Genomic DNA, 17,150 nt, shown 5'->3' on the forward strand with positions numbered 1-17,150 from the left:
CACACACACACACACACACACACACACACACACACACACACACACACATTTACGCTCACTCGCCCACACATATACGCTCACTTGCCCACACATATACGCAGAAAGAAATAATAATTAGAAAGAAAGTAGATGGAAGCAATTATAAATGGAATAAGTGCACAGATCGTCGGGATGGTAAACATATAAATGAGGGTACACCCGTTTAAGTCTATAGTTTGGTATAAATGTGCATGAATTAAAGTTAGATGTTCTTTTTAATTTTTTTTAGATAAAAAACTGAAGGGGTGGTAAATATGCACGTAATTGATAAAGGAATATATTTTCTACAGGATCGAGTCAAGGAGAGGAACACCCATTCCAAGAAGGATATGGCATTCACATCATCTATTCAGTCGTCAAAGGTAGTTATACTTTGTTGTACTCTTACGTCTCATCACATGAATTTTTCTGCCTCTTTTTATCCATTAGAATTTTGTTGATCATGCGCAATATCAGGATTTAGGTAGTAAAAGTTCCACGGCAGTTGGGTCTGCTGTTTCTTTCAGTGATGATGAGGATACGGTAAAAGCATCTGGGTCAAAGCCCACTAGAGGTCGGAAAGCATCATCTAAGGCAGCTGATGACACTCCAATTAAAACTTCCACACGAGGAAGGGGAAGGGGTAGAGGGAGGGGCACCAGTAGCCTGAAGCAGACAACTCTTGACGCATCTCTTGGATTTCGACAATCGCAAAGGTTCTTCCTGACTCAGTTATTAGTAAAAATTGTTTGGTAAAAAATGCCGGTAGAAACTCCTAAAACTACAATTAGCTGTTAGCCAGTGTTTTTCTCTGCAAAAACCTGCTGAGTCAGAGATTTGAAACAAAGGGAAAGTAATAATCACTATCTAATAAGCATGTCGTGGAACACTAACATAGCAGCTGGTTGTAAGGTTTTACTTGTGTCTCCCACAATTTTGCCCTTCCCAACCAAGAAGAAAAATAGAATGGTTAGATTCGCCAATTATCCCTATCTATAGTTCCAGCATTATACAGACACTTAAGCGTAAAGGGTTGGTGTCCAAATTATATTATCTTGTTTTCTCTCTTATACAACAAATATATTGATAGCCTTGAAGTTTCGAAAGGATGTAACTGTTTGTTCGTATGATGATTAAATATAAAGAACGTCCTTCGTGTCATACTTCAATCATAATATGTAATGTTGTAGCTAAAAATGCAGATCTGCATCTGCTGCTGCAACTGCCACTGTTCGAAGCATAGCCGATACAGATGTTATGAATTCTGCTTCTAGCGGAGAACCAAGGGAAAATGAAGTGGAAGAAATTAATGACAGTTCGGTAGGGTACCTTTATCAATTAGTTTGAGTTAATTCAGCTGCAGAGTGTAGAACTTATAGATAAAACCGCAAATATTAACTATTGAAGTTTCCATATTTAAATTTTGGCTAGATATCTATGAATTTTGTACTTCATTTTGAAAATTTAGTGATATTTTTAAAACAACATACTACTTGTTTCCATCCAAAACCAACCTTAACTGTATTTTTTTTTTAATTTTTTTAAAAAGTTTAAATGTATTATTGAAACTTTTTAAAAGATATTTTTTAAACGAAATACAAGAATTTTTAGCTGATATTTCCTGTGAAAATTTGATTTTCACAGCGAATTATATTGAATATTACCAATGCTTATTTGATTAATCTGTTGAACCACGTTCATTTTCTATTAGGAAAATGATGATAGTCTTCTCAGCAAAGGAAGAAAGCGCACTGCTCCAAGGGGTAGAGGGAGAGGATCCACTCAGTCTAAACGGGGAAAGAAATCAGACAACTCCGCAGTTCAGAGAACGTTAATGGGTAGAGATGACAGCAATGATGACAGCGAAGATGAAGACAACGCTAGAAAGATATTAAATAAGTCTCAACCTCGGGTTAGCATCCATTTCCTTTTACATGGAGAATTTTTTAAGTATTCCTTATTGACCAACTGATTTGTTTAAAAGAGTAATGCTTCAAATATGGTTCAAAACTTTCTCTTGCCTGGGGGACTACTTATGGTTTCTCCTCATGCATAACAGACCACTTGCATCAGTTGTATGATATCACTTGAGTTCTAAAAAATAAAATATCACAGAGCTATCTTTGTTATAGTTATTAGAGAGTGAAATGAGAGATCTTCTACATACTGTTACCATGGATCTATCTTAACATTTTCAGGCGACAAGAAATTATGGTGCACTGAGAAAAGGTAGATAGCTAAGCTACCTTTGCCATGGATGTAACCTCATAGATTCACTGCCAGCTACGACATGAGGCGACCCAAGTCTTGATTCGAGTTGAGAACATATTTCCTGTCCTATCAACTCATCCATTCATGCCGTGTTAAATTGTTTTTGTGACGTAGCACATTTCAGCTGGAGACTTGCGTTTATTAACTGGAGAAGATGGATGTTCTGTAGGTGTTGGTTGGTAAGCAGAGTAACTTCTTTTTATGTTTTTTTTGGCACAATAGTGACCTTAGCTTTATATATTTAACAATTTAAGTTACAGGAGCTTTATTCTAATCATATAACATTTTATTTCTCAATCTTTTCGACATTCGGGATTTTACTGAATTATTACTGTATCAATAGAGTCAATTGTTTCTTCCATTTTTAGAGATAGATCGGTCTTGATGTATATAAAGAGTCAATTGTTTCTTCCATTTTTAGAGATAGATCGGTCTTGATGTATATAAAGAATACTTCATTTACCACCTCTAGATGTATTGCGTCTTTGCTTTAATTGAGGTCGACAAAGTCAACTTCCTTTTTTGCCGCCGAAAGAACTGATACCTAAGAGATTATGTTTGTTTGTTCTAGAGTATTGAATTATGGCAAGCATTTGGGGCCATTTTCATCTGTTAGACCTTCATATTTGGCTGGAGAATTTGCAGGTGATAAATGAGTGCAGAGGATATCAGTAAACTAAGCTTTCCATTAAATAATAATGGAGCTCATTCACTCTATCCAGAAGTACAAACAGTATGAACACTTCCTTCTATTCTTCCTTTGCTGCTACAAACTATCAACATCTATACCATCAAACTAAATAGATATATATGTATAGATAGATATGATATATATATATATATATAATGACAATACAAACTATACACAAACTAAACTATTATGCAGCGGAGACGATGGTTCTGAAATCCCTCAGCATATTACGGTTTAGCTATGCACAACCATCCGAACACTCCCTCCTCACGGGCGACACATTTCTCGGCTGTATCAGGTTCAGCTTCAACACCAAGAAGTTGTCATGAGCTCTCCTTTCATTCACAATCAACTGTCCAAAACTGACATGCTATGATGATGATCTTGAGCTCAACTTCCCCCACCATTTTCGACGAAGTTTATCGACCTCAAAATGACCGTATTTATGAACCTTTCCTTTCATTTCCCGTAATCTTACCTTGTACTCTTTCTTCCATGCTTCAAATCGGACTTTAATTTTACGGTATTCTTCTTCTGGATTCATATTAGACCGTGTTTGTGCATGACTTGATTTCGATTCAATTAAAGCTTTCGCATCGTTATCAAATGCGATTCTTCTCTGTTCAAATTCCCTTACAAGAGTGCTCACTGCAAATAAAGCACCGTTCATTTCTCGCCCTGCTCCAACCTCAGAGATTCCAAAGGCTTTTACAGGCGTGGTACCACCGGGAGTTCGAGATCCCATCGACGTCATATCCTCAGAATCGTAATAGTGAGGCGGTGAATTAGCAACATCAACTCTTCCGAGCGGACAGGCTACATTTTCAGCAGCAGCAAGAGTCCTTTTAGCAACAGCAAGACTCATCTGCATTAACAAATACACATCTCAGCTCAGCTCAAAAGAGAAGTAAACTGCTATAATCATTGTAAACTTACTTGCAAAGAAGCCGTCTGCTTTTGCCACATATCCTCCATGGATTTCATCTTGGCATCATATTCTGACCGCATACACTCAAATTGCTTTACTTTCTCCCTCAGTGCAGCATTTTCCTCTTCCTTTTTCTCCATGGCTGCTTCTGCCATCACAACCCTCTTTTGAAGCTCACCCACAGTTGTTGTTAGGGATTCAACCTGTTCTTGAAGTTTGTCCTGCTCGAGAAAGAAGAATTACGATCTTATTTGCACGATTACGCAGTTAATAATCATATGAACTTAAAAACAGAAGCCAACACATGAAAAGTTGTCAGCTGCAGCATGTTAGGTGGAGTGCCTTTACCTCTGAAGCTCTCCTGTCTGCGTTCAGTTTAGACATTCTGTTTTCTCGAAAAGAGCTCAGTATGCTCTTGTAATGCTTTCGAGTCAACGATCCACGTATAGCTGAGGGGTAAAATGAAAAATATAAGATCAAGTATGATGTCAATCATTACAAATGTCGTACCATAACACAATAATAACAGTTACCCGATTGTATTCGTATGACTGCTTGCAGCTCGTAAACTTTCTTAGGAACACCGGAAGCATAAACAACGAATGAGAACCTCGGCACATTAACGGTACATCTCCTTCTGGCATTTTCGCCACGAATAACTGCATGAATAAACAATTAATCAGTATTTATAGCAGATTATACTCTTGATTAGAAGCATGCATTCACAATGGGTACAGATAAAATATAACTAAAGTCAAATCTACAAACGAAACAGCACCAACGTATTACGCGACTGGCAGTCGAAACTTTAAAGATAGATAACATACGTGATTCTAAGGTAGTTGCTGCTTGCTTAAGTTGAAGGAAGTGGCCACGGGAACGGCAACCACGAAAGTACTTTTGAACCGCTAGGACGCCTTGTACAACTTGCTTCCTCCTTTCCTCCAATGCCCTAATCTGAGAGCCACAAAACCAATGAAATGTCATTTCTTATCTAAACTGGGAAAAAAAAGAGAGAAAGGAAGGAAGAAAAAAAAGGCAAACACGACAGGACTCACCTGCCCAGCTCGGAAAAATAGCTTGGTATAACCAACATGGTACATATGGGGGTGGACGTTAAATCGTTGCAAAACAGCCATTGATATACTCAACGGATCTCGGGATACACCAGCTTTTTTAAGGAAGAATCCGAACCTTATATCATATTCAGATATGAAATTCAATAACAGTTTAGTTATAGCATAAAATCTAAAGAAGATAGTGAAAAAAAAATTCTTCTACCTTTCAGCAAATTCTTGATGCATCATTCTGGTAGGATAACCAGATCTTGAAATTCTGACAACCTCCAAAATTCCACAGTATCTAAGCTGCTGTAAGACGAGATCCTCCTCGAATACGCCACAAACTTGATTCCTGTTTGGTCTTATGCAACAAATGAAATGATGGCCGGTGCGCTCCAATTTACGAAATAGGTCACATAGTAGAACCTATCCAAACAGAAGAGACAAATTTTTTGGATTATAAGTTACCACGAAAGTTTTGAATAAAGAAAATCGAAACGTTCATGACCATTTTACCTTGTACTTGGTACCAGTGCCTGGCTCGGGAGATTGTACTACTTCTGTAGAACACATTGAAACTGTTGGTTTGTGGGAATGGTTAACCATTTTTGAGGCAAATAATTGCAGTAGCTTGCAAGAACATGATGAAAAGAGTTGGATGGAATCTGAATGCAGCATATCTCTATTCTTTTCCAAAAACCCATTGGTATCGTATACAACCTACAGAAGGGAACCGAGATGCCTATAAAATCTGTGCACGGTAATTAACCTTTTTTTGCTTAGAAACGAGAAAGGAGATAGAAACGACTAACCTCTCCAGCATAATGGCGAACGCCAAAAGCCCTGCCTCTCTCGCCTTTAAAGCGAGGATGAGATTTGAAGTGTTGCTTTAGTTTATTAGCAAATGTCAGATCTGTAGCCTTGGGAAAACTCAACTCTTCGTCCAACAAAGCTAGAACTCCGATAGGTTTCTGCTCGATCGCACCAGATAAAACGAATTAATCTCGCAATCTCAGGAAATATGTTCCGATTCTTAATATGTTTAAAACGATATGGATCATGTAATTATGTTGAAAACAACTATCCGAGTGAATTCGAGTTTCAAAATTAGTCACCTTCTCGATAAGATTCAAACACTCTTGATTGTCTTTGAAGTTGAGTTTGGTGCCATCGACCCCATTAAATTCGTAGTCCTGCAAAATAAACCGATCAACCATGGTATGCAACTTTCCTTGGATTGTTTATAAAAACGACAAAATTAAGCAAGAACACAAATCATGGAAGTGCGTGGAAGACTTCAGAATTAAAAGAAGAACAAGCAACATTTTCTTTAAAGAATTGCGTTAAGTACAGGTGATTTTAGAGTCTCACCTCCTGCTGAAGTTTGAACAGGTGCCGAATAAAATGCTGCTGCAGTCTTTCATTTGCATAATTGATACAGAACTGTTCGAAGCCGTTCTTCTGAATTTGGGGACAACGAGATAATCACCATAACGTCGTTTCATATTAAAAAAAAGTTACACATAGACGGATAAATAACGTGCCTTAAGTGACTCAAACCCGTAGAAGTCGAGGATATTTATGGATCTTCCAGAGTGCTCCCTTCTTGGTTTAAGTGAGTTATTGATCTGTTCTACAAGCCAGTCAAACAAGCTTGCATAGATGAATTTTGCCAATGCATCTCTCGCATCAGTTGCCTGTATTTGTAACGACAAATGGATATCGTGTTACGATAGAAGAATGGTTTTCTAAGACAGCTGGGAATTGATATATATCGACTTCACAGATGAGGAGAATAGAAAGCAACCTGTCGTAATGTCCGATTGCATGTTGGAGTTGACAAAACTAACTTAAGCTCATTAGGACTGCAACCCATCAGCTCGGCAGCGTTTGCGACCGCTGTATAAAAAAAGTTCAAAAATACATAAAGCAAATGAAACAGCATAATGCATAATTATGTAGGTCCTAAACGCCGCAAGTCTTCACTTTTACCGACGTCACAAGGGCTATCAACGTCAAATTATAGCATCATGCGCAATTAAATGCATGTCACGTTTAAACAAAGTAGTACAAATCTTGGTCCGAGCGTTACCTTCATTAGCCATGACGACCTCCACATGATTTTCACTATTAATCGTTTGAAACGTAATGTTCCCTATCCACAAAACTGCAGCAAGCAAACGAAATGCATGCTCTTGATCTTCTTTTGTGAATTGAAGCATATCTAGAGCTTCCTGTAGGCAAGGAGAAAAAGGGATTTGACACAGTCGAGTTAGAATAAAATCTCAAAAAAGTTGGTCGGTAGCATTCGGATCAAAGTAGTATATATTTCTTTACCACAAGAACATGAAATTTCTGTGCATCGTCCACACCACCGATCACGAGGCATTCACTGTGATTAAGGTAACTGTACTCACTGGCCATTCTGAGATTCAATTTCTCTGAAGAAACAAAAACAACGAAATAATTACAATTTCTAGATATTCATGAAGAGAACAAAGTTGATGATTAGAAAAAGAAAACACAAACGCAGATACCTTTAAGTGTAGATGGCGCTCCAGCACAAAGTTGATAGAAGACATGGAACGATCTCTCGCCATTGACCAGCTGAGCGACTCTCGACTGCTCAAAGAAGACACAACTTCAGGGTGACACATAATTACAACACAGTATGTTTTGATTAAAGATCTAATAGAACAGAGATAATTACCTTTTCCAACAGAACTAATTGATATTTGCCAGGTGAGTCGACGTGTGATATGCACGTAACGTTACAGAAAGTCAATAAAAGTAAGCAGAAACATAATTTATAAAATTATCCTAATATTTTCAGCACAAAATTTCCTTACATGTCTGGATTACAGCACCACATATCTTCCCTGTTCTGCTAAAAAGAATTTCAATCAGCTTCCCCTGCAGAAGGGACAAACTAGCTTGGTCAGACAAGAATGTCTGCTAGAGTTCTTTCCAAAATTGAAGGAAATGTTTTAGAAAAACTGACAAATCTGCTGGCATTGTTGTTTCTGGAGGTTTTAGCATTCCCGAATGCTTCCAGGATAACGTTAGCCCGTGGGATTCTATCGACTATGCCACTGCCACCGCCAAGAGCAGTCAGGTACTGAAGTGCAGCTTTTGCTGTCTCAGTTTTTCCTGCTCCACTTTCACCACTAGAAGAACAAGGGAAAAAATATATCATTGAATACAAGTTATACGCGCAGAAATATCCTGAATTTTGGAATACGAAATCGAAATCTAACCTGATGATAATAGATTGATTAACTTCATCTGCAACATGAATATCAACCCAGATTTGTGGGTGTTAGATAAAACTCAGCTAGTGAAATACAAAGCTTAAATAAACAAAAGAATATAAATTGTGAGATCCCACATCGGTTGGGAAGGAGAACGAAACATTCTTTATAAGGGTATGGAAATCTCTCCCTCAGACGTGTTTTAAAAACCTTGAGGGGAAGCCCCAAAGAGGACAATATTCGTTAGCAATGGGCTTGGGCTATTACAAATGGTATCAGAGTCAGACACCAGACGGAGTACCAGTGAGGGCGTTGAGCCCCGAAGGGGGGTGGATTGTGAGATACTACATCAGTGATAAGAATGTGGAAACATCTCCCTAGCAGACGTGTTTTAAAAACCTTGAGGGGAAACCCGAAAGGGAAGGCCCAAAGAGGACACTATCTGTTAGCGGTGGGCTTGGGCTGTTACAAATGGTATCAGAGCCAGACACCGAGCGGTGTGCCAGCGATGACGTTGGGCCCTGAAGGGAGGTGGATTGTGAGATCCTACATCAGTTGGAGAGGGGAATGAAACATTGTGGAAACCTCTCCCTAGCAAACGCGTTTTAAAAACTTTGACGGAAAGTCCGAAAGGGAAAGCCCAGAGAGGACAATATCTGCTAATGGTAGGCTTGGGCTGTTACAATAAAAGATAGCGGAGATGAATTATTCTACCTTGCATCATCCCAGAATAGGCAGCATCTGCTACAGCATAAACATGGGGGTCATTCATGACTCTCTCTCTATAAGCTGTAATCAATCCGTCTCCATACTGTTTAGTGTCTTTCAAGGGATTAACAGCAATCAAAACTGACCCTGCATTACACTGCAACAAGAATACCCAGAAACAGTCAAACAACAACAAGAACGAAACACGTATAGAGCGCGCATCAAAACTAAACCACACTAACATAAATTTCATCTCGAGAAAATCGTTGCTGAAGACTGTTAACAACCGAGGGCTCGTTCAAATAACCAAGCTGTACAAGATCATCAACCCCCTCCACGATATCGGGATTCGTAGGTAAAAGATCTACCGTCGAAACTTTAATAACCTAAACAGAGTACATTCATCATAAGTTTCTGAATCAAACAAGATTCAAGATACGAATAAATCACCAAGCTTATGAACTTACCTTATTGTTTGAGAGCATGACAGATGCCTCAGCCCCACTGTTTGATTGTATAGTTCCTAACTCCCATTGTCCAGATGGAATTTGACACCAAACCCGGAGTTTCTAATAGAGGAGAAAGCATGAGAATCATGAAGAACATGCACACAAGATCTAGAAGGCTAGATGAACTGTTCATAATCATTATTCATTACCAAAAAAATTTGATCCAAAAACGATCATATTCCTATTAAGATATGTGTTAATATAAGGAAAATTGTGAGCAGAAGTGGTACCTTATGGAGAAAATAGCGGATAATCTCCTCCCAGTTAGACCCTTCTGGAGAAGAACCATACGGACCATTCACTTGATCTTCATTATCCTTCTCTGAAGCAACCAAGTAAGGCGATTCATCGCCTTGATCTCTCTTCACTCTCCTTAATGCAAAGTTAGCCAGACCATTCTCCTTCCTCAATGGATCTTCCCTTCCATTGAAACCATTAACACAGCACTCAGAGGAACCGTCGCCATTAACCTTGAAATTAACGGGTAAAGCCCGCCGCAGCGGCGGAATCCGAGCCTTAGAAGTGGGCCGAGACGGCAATGCCGGCGGCAAGTCTTTAGGTATCTCAATCTCATCCCTTCGTCGAAGAGAATCAAGCATTTCCTCCAGTGAGCTTCGAACTATCGTCGATGGCGATGCAGATAACATCATTTTGACAAAAAACCCACTACTTCAAACGCCAAAAACTCACAGAATTCAACCCAAAACAAAACCCCCAAGTTCAATACACTGAAAACCCACCAAAATCAGCCACTGTAAACGAAAACCCAGTAATCAAAAACCCCAAAATCAAACGAGCATATAAGAGTTCTTACACACCCAGATTCTAGAATTCGAAAAGCAAGTGAAAAAGAAAGTAAGAAATCGAAGGTAATATAAAATTCGAATCACTTCAGAACAAAAAACAGAGAACAATCGCAGAAAACAAACTCTACAACAGCCATAGGTATTGGAAACGAGGCTAATTCCGTTAAGCAACAACCCTCCATTAACAGAAGAACAGAAAAAATGAAGGGTATGGAAGGATACAGAAGCAGTTTTGGTTGTTTCGCTCTAGTTTTTTTTTTTTCTCTCTCTCTCACTCTGTTTACCCAAAAAAGAACTGAAAGAAGAGAGAGAAAGCTCAGTTAATTTGTTGCTGTTGTTGTTGTTGCTTGAAGCTTCTGTGAAGAACAGAAATTTTTCAAAATTTGGTTCAGGTAGGTGGAGCCGTAGAGAGAGTTTCAAGCAATTCCTTCCGGAACCCGCCTGGTTCTCATTTGGGTTTGGACAAAGAAATTAAAATTTTAATTAAATTCCTAATTTTCTTTTCTTGAAATTCGGATTTCATGAAAAGCAATGACAAAAAATATTCAGAACCCGGAGACCATCGCCTGAATCGTCATGTAAAGAATTAAAGCTGTAGCTTCAACATTAGGCCATGTTTTGGCTCAAAATTACAACTTTGCCATCACCATACATACATACATACATACATACATATTTTTTAATTAATTGTCATTTTTCAAATTTTAATTATTATTGTTATTTATTTTTCTCAATTTTCTGTTTAATTTCTTAGTAAAAATTGGAGTTTTTTTTAAATTTAATTTATTATTAATTGATTAACATACCATAATTGGGTTGCGATTGGGATTACCTAATTTCAAATTAAATCAAACAATAATATAATTATAATAAGGTTTGGTATTTAAAAGTTAATTATTTAATAAATTTAATGTAAATTACTTATTAATAATTAATTTGTTATTTAAATCATATTGAAAATTAATTAGTCAATGGCTCAAAAATCTTACTTTTAAAATTATGGCATTAAATATTCAACATGCTCCTTAGTCTTATCATCAAACAAAGTTGGTTTTTGTGTGAAATTACAATTTAGTCCCTATTTGGTCTCTAGAACATTTAATTATGTCTTTAAGTATCACACCACTCTCGAGTTTTGTGACTTAAACGAGCTATCCTATGGCACATGCGTGTGTCACATTGAGGACGAGCATTTCGAGATGAGTGTTTCACGCGACTTCATTTGAAGTGGGTTTTTCAATAATAGTATCGGACGACGTGTGTTTTTCAAGGACAATGTCTAAGACTGAACTATGCACCGAATATTCTGTACAGTATGCATAAATGACATGGTATTGGCACAGGAGGGTCAGTGCTTGGATAGAACCTAGATGGATGTATGGATGTTCGTATGTCTTGATGAGATGAGTGGCACGTGGGTCCATCTCAATGACATGACCGAGTGAGTTGTGATGGCCAACGAGGTGTCTAGACATACGGACCATGACGACTGGGAACCAAGATGACAATATGAGATGCGATGTTGCATCGAGAGATGACACTAAATGTTGATAAGAAATTAACCGACTTAACTAATATAAGATTAAATCGTATGTTCGTATAATACCAAACTTTGAATTCTACGTCTTTTTCATTTAATTTATTCGAACATTTATTAATTATTATTATTATTACTATTTTGAAGAAAAGGGAAAATCCTTTATAATTTATTGGTTAAAAAGAAGACACATTTTTGTCAATCACATCACCACAAAGACATGGCCAACAACACAAAATCAAAACCGCAACTATTTTGTGGACCAAATGTATGGGCTCATTGGAGCCCCTTAATTTCATTAAATACATTTATCATTTTATTTTTATTTTTATTTTTATTTTTTAATTCTTCAATATTATTTTCAACCATTAATATTTTTCAAGGCTATGTTTTAATCTATAAACTCCACAAAAAAAAAAAAAAAAAATATATATATATATATATATATTTATTTATGCTAAGTTTTTATTGAATTATGAATATAAACCTCTTTTTTAAAATTGTAAATACTAATTAAGATGAAGGGCAAATGCGTAATTTTGGATTTTATTTATTTGCCATGACATGAGTTTTTAATTGTGCCCACAAATATCTCCAAATAAATTAATTTAATTTAATTATTATTTTATTGTTTCTGGAAAGAACATGACTAGGTATTTTGTTGAATTTGGGAATTTAATAAATAATTGTTCTTTTAGTCAAAGTTTCTTGAACGTGACATTTTGCTTAAATTTGGAGGGAATTTTGAATTAAATAGAAAAATTAAATTTACAATTATGCCCTTTGAGGAAATAAAAACTATATTTGACTTTGGAGATTATTTTAAATTTCCATTACACTATATTTTTTTTATATAGCTTAATTTATTTTCTATTAAAATTTAAAATGAAAATTTTTATTTATTTTAGTCTTACAATATTGATAATCCAATATTAAAAAAAATTAAATAAATACTGCGGTTATAAATTTAAATATTTTAATTCAAAATAGAAATTAATATTTAATTTCACGTTTTTTTTTTAATAAAAATATCAAAACAATATAAATTAACTTGTTTTACAAACAAAAACTATTAATTCGTAAGAATAAAATATTAATGTACTAAAGACACGAAAATATTATGTATATTAAATTAATGTATAAATTATTTGAAAATCTTGCAAAACAAACATGTTTATCTAAACAAGGATAAGAATGAAATGACCAAAACAGTCAAATTTATTTTTAAACAAAAATAATATTTAAACATAATTAAAAGACGAGATAGAGTGATGGGCGGCTTCTCGTAATCTTATTGTGTGAGATTCCACATCGATTGAAGAGAGGAACGAGTGCTAGCGAGGACATTGGGCCTCAAGGGGGGTGGATTATGAGATCTCACATCGGTTGGAGAAAGGAACGAAACATTCTTTAAGGGTGTGAAAATCTCTCCCTAGCAGACACGTTTTAAAAACCTTAAGAGGAATCCCTAGCAGACAATATTTGCTAGCAGTGGACTTGAGTTGTTAACATGGTATTAGCGGTATGCCCTTAACTTAGTCATGTCAATAGAATCCTCAAGTGTCGAACAAATAGTGTATTTTGTTCAAGACATTCAGAGAAGGAGTCGAGTCTCGATTAAAGGGAGCCTACTCGAGGGCTCCATAGGTCTGACAGGAGGTTCTATGTTCTATGATGTACTTCGTTCGACGGGAGAATTCTTTACTTATAAGAATACATCTCTATTGGTACAAGATCTTTCGGGAAAACCGAAAGCAAAACCATGAGACTTTATATTCAAAGTGGACAATATCATACCACTATGAAGAGTCGCTAGCAGGCGGCTTGTACAGTTACATGCACCGTCCATAATAGCTTAATTTTTTTTTATTATTATTTATTAAAAATGATTGGAAGTACCATTTAGTTACGGGGTGGGGAGATGATTAAGGGCACATGGGAGGGCAAAAAGGTAAAATGTAGTTGGTTTAATCATGGATGATGGAGGGAAAGGAATGCATGGTGTTGGTGGCAGGGAAATCAGAGGGATTTGGAATTTAATGATAACGGTAAGTGGGCCCCACCTTAATTAACTGACAAAATACAAAATACAATTAAAAAAAATTAGATCAATAATTTGCATTATAACAAATACAAAATGACCAAAAAGTCCACCTAATCCCCCGGACCCCTTTTTGGAATTTCACATTTGTTTTTATTTTCCATTAATTTTTACTTTTCAAAAATTAAAAAATCTAACCTTTTCCCCCCCAAAATAATAACAATAATCTTCATTTTTATTAAAAAAAAATATTTATTTATTTCAACCAATAACCATTATTTATTTTTATTATTATTAAATTATAAATTTAGCTCATGGTCCCACATGGATCATAAATATGGAGCGTTCAAGCAAGTCCATTGCTTCTACTAACCCCATGTGTCGAACAGTCTTTCGAACCTCTTCAACTATAAAACCCCACTTGAACTCCTCGAACTTTGTTAGGTCAATATTGAGCTTGAAATGACAATTAGACGAAACCACTATGGTCGATTAGGTGGAGTCATCTCCTCTCACTATGCTCGTACTAGAATTGGGGTTGTTTTATATCTCGATCTCCCATCAACTTCTTCAAGGAAGTCAAAAGGGTCATGAAGAGTCGTAAAAGTTAAAAAAACTGAGATTCTGCACCTTCTGTAGAGAAAACGACATTATTCGAACGACATGATGTCAAAATGATTCAAATCCATCCAAACGAAGTGACTCGTGAATATCCAAAGAAAAATAGTACGAAATACATGTTCGATCCATCACTTTGGTCTTTGGAGTTCTATTTGACATGGCAGCTGACACTAATGACGTGGAACTTCTGAGTCGTGGCAAAAAATAAATATAATATTATATTCAAGATTTGGAAACGAACGGCCCAGATCTGGCGGAAGGAAGACTGGCGGGAGGCGGTTGGCGGCGGCGCAGGGAACAAGAGGAGTGAGAGGAAGAAGAGACCGCCACGTCAGCATTACAACGAGCAACACACAAATATATTTAAAATAAATATATTATGCCACGTAATTAATTAGAGTCCACTTGGCATGCAATAAAATATTTGGAGAGGGTTTGCATGTTCTAAGAAATATAATTAAAAATAGTGTATGATTGAGATCATGTTCTAATTTCTATAAAGTTGTGGTTCGCCAATATTCATCACTTCGACAATATTTTATATTAAACATTTCAATAACTTCCAAAGTCCAAAGCTTAATTAATTAAAATAATTAGATTCTTTTTATTTATTTATTTTTTAAAAAAATCTTAATTTCCAACTCACGTAACATTATCTATAACGAGAAAGATTTAAATATTTTTTAAACCTCGACTCACATTTAATTTTATGTGTTTTTATTTATATTATCACGTTCACTCGTTAATTTTACTAGTTATTTAAACAGATAAATGGGAACAGAACCTTCCACTTCAACGTTAAATTTTTATAAAGTTAATTAATTATTTTTTTTTGTCACGTGGTCGATATCAATATTAAATATTAAATATTAAAATAAGTGACTTGAAGCGTAAGATATTAGGATGAAAGAGACAATTCTTATGAAATAAGTCGAAATAAGTGGGAAATAAGTTGTAGCTATATTTGCAATCTAGTCCCTTGAAAGTTTTTCAATAATTGCAATTTCACCCGTTTCAAATTATAATTGGAACATTTGGTATATTAAAACCTATAGAGTAGAGTAATACATTATAACATATCAAATTATTTGATAAAATTCAACATTTTACTCAATTTGATTCATCAATTATTGAATCAATATTCAATATCTGTTGAACATAATTCAATCGTTATTAATTATCATATTTGTAATTATAAAATTTAATCGTCAATATAAGTATACCTTTAAACCATAATATTTCCCGTTTCAATAAATAAAATACAACATATATTCATGGACCGAGGATGACACAATCGTAGCAAAAGTATATTTTTTAAAATTTAATAATAAATAATAAATTCGAGAAGCAAGGATAAAATATAAATAAGGTAAAGATTTGTGGGATATATGAAATATTTATTTATTTATATTATAGTTTTGGTGATGAGAAGTCATGTGGAATTTGGACACATTTTAATGATGCAATATAATGGTGTAGGGAACATGAAACTCCGACAAAAACTTACTCTCTCCTCTCTCTCTTAATAATAAAATGGAATAATTTCAATTATTTTGTTTTTTTACTTTAAAAGTACTTTCCAATTTTATTATTTTGTGTTTATTTTTCCAGTTGCTTATTTAGTATTTCTCATTTTATTTTATATAAATTAGATGTTATATAAAAACTTTATAATATAAAATATATTCATTTGAAATTGATATAATCTAGAGTTTCATTTCATTTATAAATAAGAGACCCGTCCCTCTAAACGGGGAGTGAAAATGAATTTTCTTTTTATTAGCTAAATGGAGCTAGAAGGGAGGATTATATTATTTGTCCCGATAAACCGCTTCAAAAAATAAAAAAAATAAAAAAATATATATAATATATATATCCCACGTTGGTTGGGTGGAGAGCAAACCACCATCTATAAGGGTGTGAAAACCTTTCCCTACTAGACGCGTTTTAAAGCCTTGAGGGGAAGCCTCAAGGAGGACAATATTTGCTGTGGTGGATCTAGGGTGTTACAAATGGTATCAGAGTCAGACACCGGACGATGTGTTAGCCTTCTCACTGTTCTCCGAAGGGAGGTAGACACGAGGCAGTGTGTCAGTAAGGGCGCTAGCCCCCAAAAGGGATAGATTTGGGGGCAGTCCCACATTGATTGGAGGAAGGAAAGAGTGCCAGCGAGGACGCTGCGCCCCGAAGGAGGTGGATTGTGATGTCCCACATTAATTGGGGAGAAGAACAAACCACCCTTAAACCTTCCCCTAGTAGACGCGTTTTAAAGTCTCGAGGGGAAGCCCGAAAGCCACAATATTTATATATACATATATAAAAGCTCAAAATATTAGATTAGCTTACGTGGCGTTCCTATTACCTTGTAATAGGAGGTTTAGGCTTAGGCTCTTCTTTTTCAGACACAACATATAGTTTCACGTTTCCCACATACATTCTATTCTCTGTCCAATTATAATTGCACGCCCAAGCCTTTGCCAAATAACCCATCTAAATAACTATTCTTTTTCTCTAACCAATGGAAACTCTCCACGTGTCCCTTAGTTCCTTGAGTTAATAAATTATTCGCAGAAAACCTCACAAAGTTATATTTTTAACCCTAAAATAATATTTCCGGTCATATGCACGTTGGACTTTTAAGAGAAGCCCATTAATCTATCTAATCTGGTTTACTGGGCAGAAAATGGCCCAATTATCATAAATGGGCT

The 17,150-nt window shown here is 35.8% G+C and overlaps 2 protein-coding genes across 4 annotated transcripts in view; one reads left to right on the plus strand and one right to left on the minus strand.

The window, feature by feature from the left end:
• Nucleotides 1-2,684, plus strand: part of LOC111442996 (double-strand break repair protein MRE11) — a 9,310-nt gene extending 6,626 nt beyond the window's left edge. For 2 of the 3 annotated variants that reach the window (XM_023080580.1, XM_023080579.1), the window contains exons 19-23: nucleotides 330-401; nucleotides 496-734; nucleotides 1,221-1,338; nucleotides 1,730-1,930; nucleotides 2,217-2,684. In XM_023080580.1, the coding sequence (XP_022936348.1) occupies nucleotides 330-401; nucleotides 496-734; nucleotides 1,221-1,338; nucleotides 1,730-1,930; nucleotides 2,217-2,255 (669 nt within the window). In that variant the 3' untranslated portion in view covers nucleotides 2,256-2,684. Of the gene's footprint in view, nucleotides 1-329; nucleotides 402-495; nucleotides 735-1,208; nucleotides 1,339-1,729; nucleotides 1,931-2,216 lie in introns of those variants that run through there. The other variant, XM_023080581.1, reaches the window with a different exon arrangement.
• Nucleotides 2,685-2,955: 271 nt separating this feature from the next.
• Nucleotides 2,956-10,776, minus strand: LOC111442995 (myosin-2-like). Its single transcript, XM_023080578.1, has 25 exons — nucleotides 10,229-10,776; nucleotides 9,668-10,185; nucleotides 9,396-9,497; nucleotides 9,171-9,314; nucleotides 8,935-9,085; nucleotides 8,227-8,254; nucleotides 7,971-8,136; nucleotides 7,819-7,882; nucleotides 7,680-7,693; nucleotides 7,507-7,591; nucleotides 7,307-7,410; nucleotides 7,062-7,203; nucleotides 6,777-6,868; nucleotides 6,514-6,666; nucleotides 6,341-6,430; nucleotides 6,085-6,162; nucleotides 5,782-5,940; nucleotides 5,486-5,689; nucleotides 5,190-5,395; nucleotides 4,967-5,102; nucleotides 4,736-4,865; nucleotides 4,442-4,567; nucleotides 4,257-4,357; nucleotides 3,917-4,129; nucleotides 2,956-3,845 (listed from the first exon to the last, which is right to left on the minus strand). Exons 2-25 carry the CDS (start codon nucleotides 10,085-10,087, stop codon nucleotides 3,351-3,353), a joined length of 3,603 nt encoding a protein of 1,200 aa, XP_022936346.1. The 5' UTR covers nucleotides 10,088-10,185; nucleotides 10,229-10,776; the 3' UTR covers nucleotides 2,956-3,350.
• Nucleotides 10,777-17,150: the final 6,374 nt, after the last annotated feature.

This window comes from Cucurbita moschata, unplaced genomic scaffold (genome assembly GCF_002738365.1).
Source record: "Cucurbita moschata cultivar Rifu unplaced genomic scaffold, Cmos_1.0 Cmo_Scf00005, whole genome shotgun sequence".
NCBI lineage: Eukaryota > Viridiplantae > Streptophyta > Magnoliopsida > Cucurbitales > Cucurbitaceae > Cucurbita > Cucurbita moschata.

What these genes read in the sequence shown, in the direction of transcription:
- LOC111442995 (XM_023080578.1), bottom strand. Translation starts at nt 10,087, where the DNA reads ATGATGTTATCTGCATCGCCATCGACGATAGTTCGAAGCTCACTGGAG. An exon ending in AGAAATTTCATGTTCTTGTG is followed by an intron (nt 7,204 to 7,306) that starts GTAAAGAAATAT and finishes CCTTGCCTACAG; the next exon opens with GAAGCTCTAGATATGCTTCA. An exon ending in CATCAAGAATTTGCTGAAAG is followed by an intron (nt 5,103 to 5,189) that starts GTAGAAGAATTT and finishes ATATGATATAAG; the next exon opens with GTTCGGATTCTTCCTTAAAA.